Source organism: Eurosta solidaginis, chromosome 1 (assembly GCF_040869045.1).
Source record: "Eurosta solidaginis isolate ZX-2024a chromosome 1, ASM4086904v1, whole genome shotgun sequence".
NCBI classification, from domain to species: Eukaryota; Metazoa; Arthropoda; class Insecta; order Diptera; family Tephritidae; genus Eurosta; species Eurosta solidaginis.
The window spans coordinates 64,618,939-64,639,049 of NC_090319.1; the positions used below are offsets into that span (position 1 = coordinate 64,618,939).

Here is a 20,111-nt window from a genome sequence, read left to right on the forward strand (position 1 = left end):
GATACTTGCACAATTATTGCATACTTTTGGGAGTATCTCAGATATATGCATGTGGTTGTGAGTTGCTTCTCCGCTGCGTGTACGTACATATGTGTAGACATAATGATTGATTCGTTTATTTAAATACAAGGGACTTTACAAATGAACCACTTTCATTTTGGTTCGTGGTTTGCCAATGGTTTGTATGCGGTACACTGCATCGTTGATCCATCTTATAACTTTGTACGGGCCTCCCTATTTGCACTGCAATTTCGTGGACAAACCTTTTTTTCGTTGTGGGTTGTATAACGGCACCAAATCTCATTCCTGAAACCCTTCCGAATTACTTGCTTTATCGTATCTGGCTTTCATCTTGTCACTCATAATCTTTGATCGTTGCCGTATCTCTCGTAGCTCTTCTTCCAAGACCCCAGTGGATTTCTTGACATTTCCCTCCACATTGGCATCTTTCCCAAACTTCAAATCAGCTGGCAGATCATTGCCAAAAACTACCTTTGCGGGAGTTTGGCCCGTTATCTCATACACTGCCGATCGGTAAGCCATCAAGAATAATGATATATGTGTATCCCACTCATGATATCATCGGCTTAAATACCCGCGCTGTTAGTTCTGCTTACTCCAAGCTGGAAAAAGAAGCGGTAAAGATGGGTTTGATGGTGAATGAGGCAAAACGAAGTACCTGCTGTCATCGAGAAAAGAGTCAGCGCATATGCGCCTTGGCAACCACGCTACTGTTGGCAGCCATAATTTCGAAATAGTAAAAGACTTCGTTTATTTGGGAACCAGCATCAACACTAGCAACAACATCAGCACTGAAATCCAGCGAAGAATCAATCTTGCCAATAAATGCTACTTTGGACTAGGTAGGCAATTGAAAAGTAAAGTCCTCTCTCGGCGAACGAAAATTATACTCTACAAGTCACTTATCGTACCCGTCCTGCTATATGGGGCAGAAGCATGGACGATGACAACAGCAGATGAAGCGGCTTTGGGAGTGTTCGAGAGAAAAGTTCTTCGAAAGATTTATGGACCTCTACGCGTTGGCGATGGCGAGTACCGAAGAAGATTTAATGATGAACTGTACGAGCTATACGCAGACATCAACATAGTCCAGCGAATTAAAACGCAGCGGCTGCGCTGGCTAGGCCATGTTATGCGAATGAAAGATGATGCTCCGGCCAAGAAAGTGTTTCTATCGGAACCCGCCTATGGAAGCAGAGGTAGAGAGCGGCCCCCACTCCGTTGGAAGGACAGGTGGAAAACGATTTAAACTCCCTTGGTGTGACCAATTGGCGCCGGTTGGCGGAGCGAAGGAGCGACTGGCGCGCCTTGTTTGACGGCCATAACCGTTTAGACGGTTAAGCGCCAGTTAAGTAAGTAAGTAAGTATCCCACTCCTTATGGTACTTGTCTACTACCTTCCTTAAATGCTCCTCCAATGTTCTATTGAAACGTTCCACCATACCATCGGACTGAGGATGCAATGCAGTTGTCCGTGTTTTTCGAATGTCCAATGATTTACACATTTCCTGGAACACAGCTGATTCGAAATTCCTGCCTTGGTCAGAATGTGACTCAATTGGTACACCATACCTTGCAACCCAATTGTTTATAAACACTTCTGTTACTGTTTTCGCTTCTTGATTTGGGATTGGGTATACCTCTTGCAATTTGCTGAAATAATCCATAACCACCAGCACATATTCGTTTCCGCAGTTGCTAGTAGGAAATGGACCTGCGACATCCATAGCGATTCTTTCAAATGGCTGAGTTATATTGCTTCATCTGGCCATGACTTCGGGTTTTTGGGCCTTTCGCTCTGCTGCAAACCTCGCAGTTCGCAATCCACTCAGTGACCGACTGACGGCAACCAACCCTATAGAATCTCTGTTTAATCCTCTCGAACGTCTTCGTGATTCCAAGATGACCTCCGCTTGGACCATTATGCAGCTCGCTGAGCACGTCAGGAATCCTCTTTCTGGGAACAACTATCAGTTTCTTCTTGCATTGACCATCCTCACTCGCCCATATTCGATGAAGGCAACCGGATGTCAATTCTAAACTGTTCCACTGTGCCCAATATGACTTCGCAATGGGACTCTCTGCTAACATCTCTTCTCTGTTTGGTCTTTCGTTTCGTTCGAGCCCTTGCATAACATGCGACAGATCTGTATCTTCCCAGCTTTCTTAGTTGTTCCTTGTCCCATTCATCCGTACATGTTATAGTCATTAGCCGGACATCTATAATGTCTTCTTTAGCCTCGGCCCTTAAACAGTGCTTGCATTTCAAACTACATGGCCTTCGTGACATTGCATCGGCATTCCCATGGGTACTACCTTTCCGATGCTCAATGGAAAAGTCATAGCTTTGTAGCCGCTCGATCTACCGTGCCAACTGTCCTTCTGGATTACGGAACTGCAGAAGCCATTTCAACGCTTCGTGATCTGTCCTGACTCGGAATCGCTGGCCATAGAGGTATTTGTGAAAAAGTTTAATGCACTCTACCAATGCCAACAGCTCTCTCCGTGTAACGCAGTAGCTCCTCTCTGGTTTCCGAATTGAACGGCTGTAGTATGCAACTAGCTTCTCCTGTCCATCAACCAGTTGCGACAAAACGCCTCCTATAGCATATACACTCGCATCTGTATCTAGAATAATTGTTGCTCCTGGAATCGGATATGCCAACATTGGGGCAGTGCACAAACGCTCCTTCAATGTTTGGAAAGCCAACTCTTGCTCCTTTTTCCATTCAAAAGCTTTATTTTTTCCTGTAAGCTCATGGAGGCTATGCGCTACGCTGGAAGAGTTTGGTACAAATCTGCAGTAATATGTGCAAAGCCCAAGGAAACTTCTCAATTCATGCAGGTTCAGTGGTCTTGGCCAATCCTTTACTGCCTCTATCTTTTCAATCGCAGTACAAATGCCTTCTGCCGTTACCTTGTGACCCAAATAATTTACTTCCTTTTTAAACAGCGAACATGTTTTGGGACTTAGTTTGATGCTGTCACTAATATTCGTCACAATAAAAACCCAATGTTCCATACAAAATACAAATTCTTAATTATCTCATTATTGCTTTATTGAGTGCCTAATGGAGTCAAAAATCTAGACGGTTTTGTGGGCGCTATTTATACATTAGTAGATTGTGTGATTAAAAATTAAGTAGAAACTTCTAGATTCAGGAAATGGGCACAAAGCAAATATTTGACTGTTTTGAAAAGAACATTTCCTTGTGAATTGTTTGAGATTGAGATAGTTGCCCAGTTGAATTGTACTATTGAATTAAGAAAGGCCATGTGATATGTTTGTATTTTTAATGAGTAATCACAGAAAAGTACAAAGGGTGCACTAATTAGTTTTATCTGTTTCCAAACTGCTACTCTCAGAGAAAAAACGCATTGTAGAACAAGTAAGGAAGTCTAAGTTCTGGTGAAACCCAACATTACATACCCAGCTGTACACTTGAAATGCTGTTGTTTTGTGTGCTTAATGGCGTTACAAAGCAGCGCAATAATACATATACATATGGTTCTATTATGAACTAACTTTTCTTCGAGCTATGGCTCACGAAACATAGAAAATTGCTTAGTCATAAAAGGGGCGGTGCCACGCCAATTTTTTAAAATTTAAAGTTTTTCCTATTTATTTTCATAAACCCACTAGGGAAATGAAATATCTACCATTGATATAAAGCTCTTTTTTGCAAAGATATAGCTTATTTTATTCGTCCACGACCCTTTAAAAAATCCTTCATATAAAAGTGGGCGCGGTCCTTAACCGATTTCGTTAATTTTTCTTCAAATCATTCCCTATAGTAAAGGGAATTTTGTTACGATAGGCTTAACGATTTTTGATTTATGATTAATAATATTTGTAAAATTGATTTTATCACAAGTGGGCGGTGTCACGCCCATTTTAAAATTTTTTTCCAAATTTTTATCAAGAGCCGCAGTATCAGGCCACGCGTCAAATTTGAAAATTCTGGGTGTATTATTTACTAAATAATCAGGTTTTTTGTGTTTTCCAAAATCTATATATATATAAATGAAATGATGTTCGTTCCTGTCCATGTTTTGGGGCCAATACGAGGTCAATTTTATTCGTTCTATTTTCATATTATAGGGATCAAATGGGGGAAGGTTTTTAGCAAACAAAATTTTTTTAAATATCTAGGTTCTTGAAATATAGGTCAAAACGTGAACCCGGATAACCCTACGATGTGTTTATATAATATGGGTATCAAATGGAAGCTTCTGATGAGTACTTTAATATGGGGTTCTTTTCGTACCCCTGGGTGACTAGTGTCTCGAGATATAGGCCAAAACGTAGACCCAGATACCCCTAGAATGTGTTTATACAATATGGATATCAAAGAAAGCTGTCGATGAGTTCTTTAGCATAGGGAAATTTTCATACATCTGGGTGACTAGGGACTCGAGATATTGCCCAAAACGTGGATGAGGATAACCTTAGGATGTATTTTTACATTATGGGTATCAAATGGAAGATGTTAATGAGTACTTCAATATGGGTACCAAAAGGAAGCTGTGCTGATGAGTGGTAATTTTTCTCTGGGTGACGAGCGTCTCGAGATCATTTCATGTGTTCAACATTTTTTGCATAAATATACGAATTTTTCGATTTGTGTCGTGCTTCTAAGTTGCAAATTTTTTTCGAAGGATAGTAAACATAAACACCGTGGTTTGTACATTGTTTATGAGAGGGGCTTCGGCACACATACACAAACGTATGTCACATTTCGCTACTGGCTGAACATTTCTACTGCTTTATATTTGTTATACAAACGACGCTTATGTTCTGTTAATTTGTATGCAGTTCAACTGTGAGCAGTGTTCGGACTTCTACCACTAAAGTGGTAGATCTACCACCTTTTTTCCTGAAATATAAGTTCTACCACTTCTACCACGCAAACTTAAAAATAGGTGGTAGATTTTTATAGAAATTTTCTGAAGAAACCTTATTTTTTCCACAATTATTCGGAAAGAAAATCAATGCAGTGGAACGGTTTTATAAAACTCAAGATAACGTCTGGCTTAGCTCTGATCAACATATTACCTATTTTCCTTCAGGTTTTTAGTACAAAACTGCAATGTAGGTACACCTACCTACATATATGGAAAAAACTGGCTATTATTCATTATATCAAGATATTTAAAATATAACCAAAATCTAAAAGGGGGCGTGGCACCCCCCATACAAATGGAATATATCATACTACATATCTCTGGATATAGTAATGGAAGGATAATGAAAATTGGTAAGGGGCTATATGACGTTAAGTCCTAACACCTCCAGTAAAATGTGAAATTTAGAAAAAAGGGGCGTAGCACCTTCCCTACAAATGGGATTTTTCAGAACTATGGCTGCCGTACAAACTTAGGTTATTTTAAGACCAAAATTTTGACTGCATTGTTGAGTTTGGCTGTTATTCCTTTTGGACGTTGAGTAATCTTCCGCCGTTTAAAAGATGTGTTAGCTTCAGTCTATCTACATCTATATATATGGAAATCTAATTCGGTGTGTGTGTATGTTCGCTATGGAAACGTATTTTCCACATTTCAATCATCACCAAATTTGGCTATACCTTCCTTCGATCAACGCGAAGGTGTTAGGCTAAAAATAATTTCGATATATAAAAGGGGCGTGGCACCTCCCATACAAATGGAATCTTTGGTACTGCATAACTCTGAAGGTATACATGCCTGAACATTGAAATTAAGTAAGGAGTTATATGAGGTCAGTCCCTAACACCACCAAGAAAATGTGGAATTAGTAAAAAGGGGGCGTGGCACCCCCAATACAAATGGAATATATCATACTACATATCTCTGTATGTAGTAATGGCAGGATAATGAAAATTGGTAAGGGGCTATATGACGTTAAGTCCTAACACCTCCAGTAAAATGTGAAATTTAGAAAAAAGGGGCGTAGCACCTTCCCTACAAATGGGATTTTTCAGAACTATGGCTGCCGTACAAACTTAGGTTATTTTAACACATAAAGTTTGACTGCATTGTTGAGTTTGGCTGTTATTCCTTTGGACGTTTAGTAATCTGCCGCCGTTAAAAAAATTTGTTTGCTTCAGTATATCTACATCTTTTATAAAAATCAAATTCTGTGTGTGTGTGTTCCCTATGGAAACGTATTTCCCACACTTCAATCATCACCAAATTTTGGGTATAGGTTCCTTCGATCAAGACGGAGTTTTTTCATATTTCAGAATTAAGAATTTAAAATAAATTTTTTTTTTTTGGCTATGCGAACGAGCAATCTTAGGTCCCAAAAATGATCATGTATACAAAATCAATGATCGGATTCAAAACCAAATTCTTGGTGAAGTGACGAAATATAAATCGATCGACATACTTACAGATGAAGATCAAATTATGAGTTGTCAAATTGAACTTCTAAACTCTTCAGAACCACCTGGAATGCCTGCGCATATATCAGCTTTGAAAATTGGCTCACCAATCATGCTTCTTCGGAATTTAGACCCACCAAAATTGTGTAATAGAACCAGACTTTGCGTTAAGCAATTAATGCCGAATGTAATCGAAACAACAATCATCAGCGGTAAAAGCAAAGGTGAAGACGTGCTCATACCACGGATCCCAATGATTCCTACAGATTTTCCATTCAATTTTAAGCTCTTATAGTTTCCTGTATGCCTTGCTTTTGCAATTACAATCAACAAATCAGATAGACAATCGCTTTCTGTTGCAGGATTAAGGTGAGTCCATGCTTTTCCCATGGCCAGCTATATGTCGCTTGCTCCAGAGTTGGAACGCCAAAAAATTTGTTTATCTTTGCATCGAACGAAAAAACCAAAAATATTGCGTACCCATATGTATTACAATAAGATGCAATAATAAAAGGATTTAAACGAAAATTCCACCAAATATGCGTACAAAATTCAATTCAATTTATAAAACAATAAACTAAATTATCAACAAACAAAACTGAAAAAATAACGCAACACTTATTCTATCTCGGGCGCTACAATGTACGCCGGGTATAACTAGTTACTTATCGATTGGGATTCAAGAGGTTGTTGAGCGTAACCCTTTCAAGGGGCTGCCAGCGTAATTTATGACTTCTCCCAAACAATAATCAACCTCACAAATGTGACCCAGAAGGTTCACCCTGGTCATAGCGAACAGTTCGCGCGACTTAGTACCCATCCGGCAAAGGATCAAAAGCGTTAAAACTCCCCAAAACCTTCGTTGAGTCTCCTTTTATCTACATGTAGAAGAAGATTTTTTTATTGACATCAAAGTGCTTTTTAACTACCGGCTTTGTAACTGGACCGTAATTTTTCGGAACTGGTTCGCCCTTTTACTTCACAAGTAGCCCAATACTCCAATGAAACTCTAAAATATCCTTTTATACACTGGCTCAGGTTGTATATCGTCGCATTTCCTCAGAGAACTGCCGAAATACCTCTAGGGTGCACTTTCCCATTCAGTCCACAGCCTGTGTCCAATAAGTACAATTCTGCTCTCAATTTGGACACCTACCAAACAGCTTTTGACAGTGGAGGTGGTGGTGTGCAACAAGAATGTCATCACCTACGATGAGTATCTTAGTCTCATCAAATGCAATATGACTTCCGAGCTGTGAGAAGTAGTCAAAGATAAGGTGAACTATCAATCTGTATAACATGTCCATCAACACCGACGCTGTCATTCCTCCAACTCCGCTATGGGGACGTGATTCATCAGCTAACTGCTGCTATTGCTTGCCCGCTACTTAACTGTTGCCCCCGACCCTACCATACTACCATACTCATCTGCTACTCAACTTTTGCCGTCCCGAAGTACCACCTCTCACCTCTGGCCCCCCTTCCCATACGCCCTAAGTTGTTGAGCTACTTCCGAGTTCGCCTGCCCTACGATTGCAAGATCAGTCATCTCACCGTAGTAGTAATCAACGACATCGTTCGCTCTCAACTACTCCGATCAGTTCATATTAACAAGCCCAGTGAGTTGCTCTCGCGCTCCCCACTCTCACACCCAGGGCCGTAGAGAGAAAATCCGGGCCGGGACTAAACAATTTACGAGCTCCCTATAAAAATTCCACTAATACATTTGATTAATTTGAAGTAATGACGTCTCATTCATGAATCACTATTGATAGATTACATCAAAAAAATTGTTTCCCACATTTTTTGGACTAATTGCTAAAAATAAAATTAACACAGAGTATTTACTGTTTATACTGTTTTATCGTAACGTAAAAATAAAATTCTCTTTTAACAGCCACATGTTGTTTCAAATAATCTTTTCTAGTTATTTGGTAACATTTTAGTACATTTCTGATAAATATAATGATGATTATAAATTTTAATTTCGTATATCAAAGAGTGGCTTTTCTTGCTTTTTTTGCTGCAAAATTTTTATACTCAGTTGAGCAGAGCTCACAGAGTATATTAACTTTGATTGGATAACGGTTGGTTGTACAGGTATAAAGGAATCGAGATAGATATAGACTTCCATATATCAAAATAATCAGGATCGAAAAAAAATTTGATTGAGCCATGTCCGTCCGTCCGTCCGTTAACACGATAACTTGAGTAAATTTTGAGGCATCTTGATGAAATTTGGTATGTAGGTTCCTCAGCACTCATCTCAGATAGCTATTTAAAATGAACGATATCGGACTATAACCACGCCCACTTTTTCGATATCGAAAATTTCGAAAAACCGAAAAAGTGCGATAATTCATTACAAAAGACAGATAAAGCGACGAAACTTAGTAGATAAGTTGAATTTATGACGCAGAATAGAAAACTAGTAAAATTTTGGACAACGGGCGTGGCACCGCCCACTTTTAAAAGAAGGTAATTTAGAAGTTTTGCAAGCTGTAATTTGTCAGTCGTTGAAGATATCATGATGAAATTTGGCAGGGACGTTACTCCTATTACTATATGTACGCCTAATAAAACTTAGCAAAATCGGAGAAGGACCACGCCCAGTTTTAAAAAATTTTTTTTTTTTATGTAAAATTTTAACAAAAAATTTAATATCTTCACAGTATATAAGTAAATTATGTCAACATTCAACTCCAGTAATGATATGGTGCAACAAAATACAAAAATAAAAGAAAATTTCAAAATGGGCGTGGACTATGGCCCACTCCCTCATAAAATACTCCTTAATGTCTTTCATTTGATACACATATCATACAAACACATTCCACGGTTTCCCTCGGTTCATTTTCCTACATGGTTATTTTCCCTTATGTTGTCACCATAGCTCTCAACTGAGTATGTAATGTTCGGTTACACTCGAACTTAACCTTCCTTACTTGTTTTATTTATGAAATTAAATATATTAGCGTGTGTCCCAAACGCACTTCGAATGACGTTGTACGGACTTCACCCAATTTGGTGATATTATAATTATTTCATAATTCGATTGGATATAACGCCTTCTTTCGACGTTGCTGTGTTCCAGGCTGAAAAAAATTTCAGAAGTCAAAATTCAGAAATTAATCTGACAGCAAAAAAACATTATGTTGAAATAATCTGGCAACTCGAATAGCTGTTATACGTCTTTGTTCTATCTCTTTATCATATAATTTTTTCCTATTGTAATGAGACAGTTTTCTAGTTAGTTGTTACGATCACTCAAGTCGATGAGACTTTAATCATAATAAACATCTTTGAATTTACTTCTACGAATACTTTTATTTCGCGGTTACGCCAAAAGGTAACGACCTCTAAATCTAACAAAAGGTTATGGGCCCAGGTGGACCTAAGACGCGAAGCCAAAGTAAAGTAGAAGAACAAGAGATAACTGAAGAATCAAATTCGACAGATGACGACGTGTTTGAAGACACTTTACTGCAACCAGAGTCGATAAAATCCGAACAAGTGTCACGTGAGCATATTACAAGTGAACTCCCAGATATGGCAAATGGGCTATACGCTATTGAAAAGCTCGATGAGCATAATTATGACTCATGGTGCGTGCAAATGCGTGGAGTGCTAATTCATTCGGATCAGTGGAAAGTCGTGTCTGGTAAACTAGCACGGACTGATGACAATGCTGAAGAGTGGTATACGTTAGATGAGAAAGCGCTCGCTACAATGGTTTTGTCAGTCAAACCAACACAACTGAACCACATTAAAAATTGCAAGCAATCCAAGGAAGCGTGGGAAAAATTGGAGTCCATCTATAAACCCAAAGGTCCTGCTAGAAAAGTTACCCTATATAAAAGTCTGTTGAGTCTCCGTTTGTCGGATGACGGTAATATGCTACAATTTTTAAACTCATTTCAAGACATTGTTGAGAAATTAGCAGAGGTCGGAATTGCCATAAACAATGAGATGTTGGTCATCATACTTCTATCGAGTCTGCCAAACCATTTTGAAAGCTTCGTGATTGCCATGGAAACAAGAGATGAACTACCGGAATACAGCGTATTAAAAGTGAAACTTCTAGAAGAATACGAGCGAAGAAATAATCGAAACAATAAAGAAAGCATTCAGCATGCATTTTCTGCTCAGAACAACAACAATAATAGAGCTCAACATCGAATGGACAAAAATAAGAACCCTAATGATTCTACTTCCACTTTGCATGGAAACTGTAAGGCGAAAAATAATGTTAAATGCTACCATTGTCATAAACGCGGGCACTATGCTTACAACTGTAAATCGAAAAAACCAAAAGAACAAAAAGAATCGAAGGAAAGCTCATATTATGCACAAGCTAACACAGCAATCACAAATATCAACAACTACTACAATTGCGAAAACCGGTCTGAGTGGATTGTGGATAGTGGTGCCACATCACATATGTGTAACAACAAAGATTTTTTGTTTCAATGGAAAAAGTAGAGGAAATGGTGTCGATTCCTGGAAATCAAATCGTCACAGCAGTAGGAAAGGGAGATGTGAAATTGACAACGGCAAATGGCAAATTACTGCTCAAAAATGTCTTGTATGCTCCCACATTCCAACATAACTTTTTCTCAGTTATAAAGTGTGTTAAAAACGGCGCGAAGGTGACATTTTCAGACCAGGGTGTTGTTGTAAAAGATAAACATTGCAATGGTATAACCTTGAAAGCAAATATCAAAAATGATTTGTTTGTGTTTGAGAGTACAATGCAGTCGGCGTATTCGTGTGTATTGCAAGAAAATATGTGGCATTTGAGGCTTGGACATGTAAATTTCGGATGTTTGCATCAAATGAAAACAAAACAATTAGTGCGCGGATTAGAAAAAGCACATTTTAAGGAAAATAATTCGTGTGTTACATGCATGCGCAGCAAAATTAACACGCAACCGTTCCCACAACAATCTGAAAGTAAAGCTGACAATATATTGGGCTTGATACACACCGACGTATGTGGCCCCTTCAACGTTCAATCAATTGGTGGCTCACGATATTTTCTTAGCTTCATTGACGATAGGTCTAGAAAAATGTTTGTTTACTTCATAAAATCGAAGGAAGAAGTACTTGATAAGTTCAAAGCATTTAAAAACATGGTAGAGCGTCAAACAGGGAAGTTGATACGCTCTTTGAGAAGTGATAATGGAGGCGAATTTATTAACAATGCCTTTAATAAGTACCTGGAGGAAAATGGTATTACACGCCAATTGAGTACTCCTTATAGCCCACAACAGAACGGAGTATCGGAGAGAGCCAACCGTACATTGGTTGAAATGGCAAGGTCGATGTTAGTGCAAGCCAATCTCAGTGAGAAATTTTGGGCGGAGGCAGTAGCAACCGTGGTGTACCTTCGAAATCGCATATCATCTAAATCAATTGGTGATATAACTCCAAACGAAATATGGTATCGGAAAAAGCCTAATATACAACACCTCAGAGTGTTCGGGTGTTTAGCGATTGCGTTGGATAAATCGGAAAATCGTAAATTCCGTGCTAAAGGAAGGAATTGTATTATGGTGGGCTACTCACAAGAGTCAAAAGCGTATCGATTGTATGACATAGAAGCGAAGAAGATTATTATTAGAAGAGATGTCAAATTTCAAGAAGATATGCTAATGGGTAAATCTACGCCGGACGGTGAAATTTTAAGACAACTTGAATCGTACGAAAACCTTGATAATGAGGTGGCAGAAAATACCGTATCCACACATTTAACAGAAACAAATGTAGCAGAAAGAGATGAACAGAGTTTAAGCAGAAAGCCAAGTTCTGATGAAGTATGCCAACCAAAGCGTGGACGTCCGAAAATTATTCGCACAGGCAGGCCCGGTCGACCCCGAAAAATACCCAACAGCGTTAATTTTTTATCTAATAAAATCACCATACCCGAGAGCGTGAAAGTTATTGACGGTAAAGAATATAAGCAAGAGTGGAAAGCAGCCATGAAACAAGAGATTGACTCGTTGATTATGAACAAAACTTGGTCACTAACTGAATTACCACCAAACCAAAAACCAATCGCATGTAAATGGGTATTTGATTTAAAATCAGATAAAAATGGAAACATCGAACGTTTTAAGGCCCGATTAGTGGCGAAAGGATGTAGCCAAAAATATGGGATTAATTATAAAGAAACATTCTCGCCAGTCATAAGATATGCAACAATAAGAATGATGCTTGCGCTTGCAGCTGCAAATAAAATGCATCTTCACCAGTTGGATATCACAGCAGCCTACCTTAATAGTTCTCTAAATGAAGAGTGTTACATGCAACAACCTGAAGGTTTTGTAGATGAAAAATATCCAGATCGAGTATTGCGGCTACACAAAGCAATCTACGGGCTCAAACAGTCAGGACGTGAGTGGAACTTCACGCTTGATGCCGTCCTCAATAAAATGGGGTTTTTGCCTAGCAAAAACGAGCAGTGTCTATACATACGCTACATTGGCGGAAATTTATGTGTCGTTGCAGTCTATGCAGACGATTTAATTGTAGGTAGCCAAAGTTTAGAAGACATAAACATGTTTAAAGCCGACCTCGCAAAAGAGTTTAAGCTCGTTGATAAGGGACCGATCTCATATTTCCTTGGTTGGGAGATCGACAGGTGTGGAAGTACTGGTGCGATAACAGTATGTCAGTCTAAATATATACGCAATCTATTAAAACAATACGATATGGTCAATTGCCGTCCTGTATCAACTCCTTTGGATCCAGGGTATAAGGTGGGTGATGTAGACGAATCTGACACACAGATCGAACAGAAATCATACCAGCAGTTGATTGCTGAGTTACTATATTTGGCAATATCTACACGCCCTGATATACAACATTCTGTAAGTAAATTAGCACAATGCAATTCAAACCCAACCCGTAAGCACGAAGTTGGCGCGAAACATATATTACGCTACCTGGCAAAAACTATCGATCTGAAGTTGAAATACGATGGCAATATAAAAGAAATAGAAGGCTACTCTGACGCAGAATGGGGTGGTGACATCAAAGATAGAAAATCGTACTCTGGATACGTGTTTTTAATGAGTGGTGGTGCAATTTCTTGGGAAAGTAAGAAGCAGAGTGCGGTAGCAGTAAGCACAACCGAAGCGGAATACTATGCACTGTCTACAGCAGTAAAAGAAGGAATTTACCTTAAACGCCTTTTAGAGGAAATTGGACAATATGCGGCAAATGAGCATATCTTAATAAAATGCGACAACTTAAGCACTCAACAGCTAGCGAAAAATCCAGTATACCGACCGCGTACTAAACACATAGACATACGCTTTCATCATGTACGTGATGAAATATCTAAGGGCACTGTCAAATTAGCTTACATAGCATCTGGTGACATGATTGCAGACGTACTCACTAAAAATCTATCAAAGGATAAACACATTAAATTTGTGAAGCTTATGGGTCTTTCATAATACATATGCACATTTGAATTTTATTTCGAATTCGCTAAAACAGATATTCGTGTTGAGAGGAAATGTTGAAATAATCTGGCAACTCGAATAGCTGTTATACGTCTTTGTTCTATCTCTTTATCATATAATTTTTTCCTATTGTAATGAGACAGTTTTCTAGTTAGTTGTTACGATCACTCAAGTCGATGAGACTTTAATAATAATAAACATCTTTGAATTTACTTCTACGAATACTTTTATTTCGCGGTTACGCCAAAAGGTAACGACCTCTAAATCTAACACATTAAACTTTTGCGCAAAATTTTATGTTTTTTGCTGTCTTATTACTTTCTGAATTTTGACTTCTGAATATTGATTTCTGAATTTTTGTTTCTGAAAAAAGGGTTCTGGCTAATGTTTTCTGAAAAAATGTGTTTCCGAATTTTTTTTTCTGAATTTATGGGGGGAACCAGATGTCGGACCACAACATCAATGGTGGCGTCTCTAGCTTAATGGTAGTCAGTATTTTGAACCAAATTGAGGGCAGCAAGACACATTCGAACTTGTTGATGTATTTGAGAATGCCGGTAATATCTCCGTATGCTTGTGCAGTAAAATATAGCTTAATTAATGAATTTAGTGCTTGTGTTAATCCTGGAACATGGTTTGCGAATGGTCTGATTGCCTCAATTCTAGCCGATCACCTAGTGTCTGAAAGACTGTGAAGAGAGCTTGGTACATTTTTTTTTGAGGACGTCCCATTGTTTTGGACTGCTGCTGAAAATAATAAAACATTTTTGTACAACTCCGAACAAAGTAATTGCAGCGGTACAACATTCTGCAGCATCAATACCACATAAATTGAGACTGTAGGTTGCAAAAGGCGAGTAATCAGCATTCGAGTATGACGTAGTGCTCCGTTGTAAGCTCCTTTCATATTGGCGCCGTTATCTTTTAATGGGATTTCATGTTTGACTAGAGTATAAAAAATTAGATCAGCGATTTTCTGACCAGTTTTTTGGTTACCATTCACGAAAGCCAAAAACCGTTCTTGAATTGTAAAATTTGTTGCTTTCGAATTGAAATGGAGTTAGCGCAAAATGAACGTATTCTGTTCAGCGTGACTACAATCAGGCGTAGCATCAACGATGATAGCAAAATACTTGGCTTTCTTGCCTTGATCTAATATAGTTTCACTCACATGCTTTGCACAAATTTCTATAAACTTGTTCTGAATCTCTGGGGAAAGATAGTGAACTTGTAAACGTTTGTGCTGTCGTTGTGAAATCCTAACATTCTCCAAATGATCTCTAAGTATCGGATCATATTGGCTTATGAGATCTTAGATGCCCAAAAAAATGTCCAATTTTTTCCTTCACCAAGATATATACTTTCGCCTTTGAAAAATAGGCCTCTTTCACCCAAAAATAAAATAGTGGCCAAAATTCTATATAAAATTTCTTTCTACTTTTGAGTTTCAGCGATTAGCTGTTCATTGATAAGTGTATCAACTGTAGCCTCCTTTTGAATTAGATTTTGTAAAGATCGCCATTGAATATAACATTTAATGTGATCTTGAGTATTTTCGTGTGATGGCAGTTTATCGTATAGCTTCTTCCATACCTGGAATTTCGAATATCCGCCAGGACAACAAATTTTAGGTAGATTTAAACAAAATATTGGCGCTTAACAGACGACATGACAGGCAATAAAAAGCATTGCTACTGGCACTCCACACTAACCAGTCACGCTCCACTTTCTCTCCATTTGGCAAGATTCTGTTTAACAACGAGGTGGGGAAATGCCTCGTCATGACAATCACGTGGAAAAATGAAAGGGCACTTTTGGTTACCTCGCGGAGTTATTTCGTTGACTTCTTCAGATCGCAAAAACTCATTATTCACGGTACCGATATCAAACTCGTTTAAATAATCTGGACTTTGATACAGAGTTGGTGGTATTGTTGGAAGAATTTTTGAAGATGAACCTTCATCAGTGTTACCAAGAAAACTCTACGACTTCGGATTCATGTAAACATACATTTTTGTTTGATGTTTTTATTGTCTCCTCCCTGTTCGAAGGCTCAGGCGAAAAATCATTATCAATATTCGTTGCTTTTGAAATTCGGCTTAAATTTGCATATGGAACAGCTAAAGGCTCTCCTGAATTAAAAAAAAAAGTGTCTTAGTACCTCTAAATCGCGGGCCCGGGGGAAGCCCCCCATTTCCCCTCCCACATCGTCGGGTGTGAGTCACACCTCAACAAATAACTACTGTATTCTTACTCAGTTGGAGTTTGTTGTATCCCTTTCCGATCCTGCATTGACTGAATGCTACGCCAGCCCTCGACAAAACCCACCTCCTATCTTTCAGTCGGTGTAACAAAAGTCACAAGTACCTCAATATTTGCCAATTTTAGTTTGTTCTCCACCACTTACCGTTCATGTGCCCGCACTTCCTTCACAGTAAATGTAATTGGCGCCGAAGAATCAGCATCGGTCGATAAATCGATATCACCCAAACGTACAGTAAATTGTCGCACTGCAAAACTAAAATATGACACCGGCTTCAAAAGTATTCAAATAGGAACAAATTAAAATAGCTTACGGTTTATGACGCGAATCTCTCGTACAATGCGCTGCTGTCAAAATATATTTGGAACCAATAAGCGAGCCACCACACCAGAACTCTGTACGTTTGGGACCATGTAAAAATATTGCCGCCATCCATGGCCATTGACCATTGGGTGCTTCAACCCCACCAACAATACGCCCCGATGAATATTCCTGTTGTCCACACTCTTCTGGATCTACAATATTATTGTTGCCTAGCAGTTCTAACTCATTTCCCAGCGGGTTAGGTGTAGTCGTTGTTGTTGCGGTCGTTGTTGAGGGTTTCAACTGTGGTATTAATACCAAACTCGGCGATAATGCTGGACGTGGTGTAGTTGGACGTTTTGTTGCTATCACAGTAACTGGCGCTTTTGTAGTCAGTTTTAGTGGACGTTGTGTAGTGAGCACAGTTGAAGACTCTGGCAATGGACAACAGACCCCGGGCACAAAAAGGCTTTTAAAGCACAAAGATTCACATAAGCTGCTTAAGTTCAATAATAAAGCGGGACAGCTACTCAAATCTTCGCATCGGCCAGGACGCCCGTTGGGTGTTTTGCAATAATTTTCGGCGTCTTTACCGATCACATCTTCAGTAGTCGCTGGCAACTGATCAACACGATCTATTGAGTGTGTGGTTGTCGGGTGGGTAGTCGTGCTTGGTCGCATTGTGGTGGGTAGTTTGTCTACTAGTTGTTGCGTTTGACTACCCGCACCCGTTGCTGGTTTCTTAACTTTATTCCGATTCTTCTTCTTCTTGGTATCTTTGGTTTCAACGAACATGGGATTCGCTGGCGTTTGTGTTTCTCCCTCGCGCTTAACTAATGTCTGTAAATTGGTAATTTTTTGCTCATTTACGAGATTACTCTCATGTGACGGTGGCGCAAGTATTTTAGCTGTCGGATTTACGTCACTAAATTTTCTAGATGGCGCTGCCGTCGTTGTACTAGTAGTCGTTATAGCGCTTGTTGTACTCATCCCACTAACAGTACTAGAGGCAATATTCACCCCATTTCCCACACCAGATGTTTGATACGTTTCAAGTTTGGGTTCATGCTGCCCACCGCGCGTTATATCCACCAACAAATGTCCCATTGTATTAAGTGCGCCCAAAGTTTTCGAGATGCGATTGAATGCCGATTGAGAGAGTAGGCGCGGAATATTTTCATCACTACTACTATCTGTGCTACTGCTCTCTTCATCATCGCTAACGTCATAGTACTCTTCTTCATCATCATCGTCGTCATCCTCCGACTCGGCGTCTCTACTTTCAGATTCCGAATCAGCATCTGATTCTGAATCTAAAGATGATGACTCTCCGCCAGCTTTCAGGCGATTATTTTGTTTTACTTTATTTGTTTCCACACGTCCAACTCGTTTCGAAGTTTCAGCCATCACGTATCCTTTGGAGAATTGTGAGTCCGATTGCGACTGAAAAAAAGACACTGCCTGAAAAGTAGATGTGAATCCAAACTGTATACTAAACTAAAAGATTTTAGGCTATTTTACTATGAGTGAACTTACATTGGTCGTTTGTCAAGTGACTTGGCTCGTAATCATCACCTGAGTCGACGCTGGCCGCTTGTGCATAATACTGAGAGAGAACTGTGACTAATAGTACTGTAAAGGAGAGAAAAAATGGCATTAGGTCTTGTTCGTGTTTCGAAAGAGTTACGATGATAATAGCCGTGTTTTTTTACACGCGTATACGTTTCGTTTGCGCATGAAAAAAACGCCTATCCTCGGTTAGATAATGCTTAGGAGACCCATCTAGCGGCAGTGGTTAAACAACTAGCAACAGCACAGGGTGTACCGAAAAGTGGAGACACAACCCCCTGTTGTATTTCTGTGTATAACATATAGCTGAATCAGTTGTGGTAAATAGTGGACGCGCATAGAATTAGTGCAGAGGGTGAAACATAGCCACATATTTCAGTTACATCTGAGTATAATGCGTATTGAAATTTAGTAGTACTAATTTTATGCGTAGCAATTTCAAAGGTGTATTTAAAGTTTGTCGCTTAGCAGTCCATATAAAGTTTAAGAGTAAACGTATATAGATGTGAAAAATAAAATAATTAAAAAAAAAATGTTTAAGTTAAACGGTTTTATTGAAAACAATACTTGCATGAAGTAATAATAATACGAAAAGCTAGAAAACAATTAGGTAGGTCCTAGGTACTAGTCATCACACTCCTTATCAATCTGTGGCGTTGATCAGACAATTAAATAAAAGTGTTGGGCGCGTGAAATTTCTAAAAATGTGACTGATTAAGGTTCAGTTAGTTTTACTTATGACTATCAATAGAAATATGACGCTTCGAACGCTTTTATTTAATTGTCTGATCAACGCCACAGATTGATAAGGAGTGTGATGACTAGTACCTAAGACCTACCTAATTATTTTCTAGCTTTTCGTATTATTATTACTTCATGTAAGTATTGTTTTCAATAAAACCGTTTAACTTAAAAAATTTATTTAAATTATTTTATTTTCAATTTTTTAGTCTTTATTTAATTGCCTATTATTTCTTTTTCTATTTAGTTCATTCAGTGACTCATTATTACAAGGACTCTTTCCTGACAATTTGTTACAACCTAAGTCCTCAATACATAATCCTTCCAAAGACTTTACTCGACTCTGCGCCACGTATGCTTGTCCCTCCTCCAGCTCCAAAATATTTTGATGTCACATCTACCGGACTGTATGCAATATTTTTTCTAAATATGAGGCAAATCGGGCATCATAGGTCGCTTTCTATTCATGTATCTATGTATTATGTGTTCCAAATATGGGCAAAATCGGACCACAAATATGATTTTTGTGAATATCTCGATCCTTCCGCCACCTGGCGGCGATTTTTTTTTGATAGGTCGCTTTATGAGCCAAATCGGACTTCTAATACGATTCTTGTGAATATCTCAATCCATGCGCCACCTAGCGGCGATTTTCTTTCACAGGTCGATTTCTATTCCTGTATGTATTAAGTGTTCCAAATATGAGCCAAATCGGTCCACAAATACGATTTTTGCGAATATCTCGATCCATGCGCCACCTAGCGGCGATTTTTTTCTTATTATTGCATTGTCATCGGGTTCTGAACTATATTCCAAGTTTCATGCTTGTAGCTTATCGGGAAGTTACTTAAATTTCAATTACAAGATTCGTTCACAACGGCCGTGCAGCCGTGCATGCGGCCTGTCAACTCAAGCTAAATAAAACCGTTTAATAACACAGCTAATATTAATGGTGCATGGCACTCATGGCAACCCCGGGTATACAAGGTAGCGGATAGTGAAAGACTTGTGGTCTGTCAGCTACAAATATCATTAGGGGATACAAATAAGCAATAAATAATTAAAAGCGGTGAGAGAGAAGGGCCACAGTGGCAAGACAAATGGATGCCATCGTAATATTCCTATACTATCCTCAAAATTGCGTCCCATAAGATTCTGATGAATATGCTCTCTATAGGAAAGTATACTGTCGGTGACGATATTAGTCCACCTCAGGGTAACAGTTGGTCGAAATTGCTGTGGTGTTAATATTCCATCATTTCCGCCTTTTTAAAACCGTGGAAGCTAAGGCACCTTTAAATTGGCGGTGCAGACCCGGCTGAGGAAACTTTATACTCAGGCCGAGTTCTGGACCTCCTTAGCGACCTGTAAAATGGCGAAA

At 38.9% G+C, this 20,111-nt stretch overlaps 1 protein-coding gene across 9 annotated transcripts in view; it reads right to left on the bottom strand.

The window, feature by feature from the left end:
• The window catches only part of LOC137233799 (serine proteinase stubble-like), a 727,732-nt gene that overhangs the window by 315,626 nt on the left and 391,995 nt on the right, over window positions 1-20,111 (bottom strand). For 4 of the 9 annotated variants that reach the window (XM_067757273.1, XM_067757263.1, XM_067757196.1 and 1 more), the window contains exons 2-4: window positions 17,957-18,052; window positions 16,431-17,877; window positions 16,262-16,372 (exon numbers count right to left, since the gene is read on the bottom strand). In XM_067757273.1, coding sequence (XP_067613374.1) covers window positions 16,262-16,372; window positions 16,431-17,877; window positions 17,957-18,052 — 1,654 coding nt within the window. Of the gene's footprint in view, window positions 1-166; window positions 624-13,262; window positions 14,599-16,261; window positions 16,373-16,430; window positions 17,913-17,956; window positions 18,053-20,111 lie in introns of those variants that run through there. The other 5 variants (XM_067757212.1, XM_067757202.1, XM_067757252.1 and 2 more) reach the window with 4 other exon arrangements.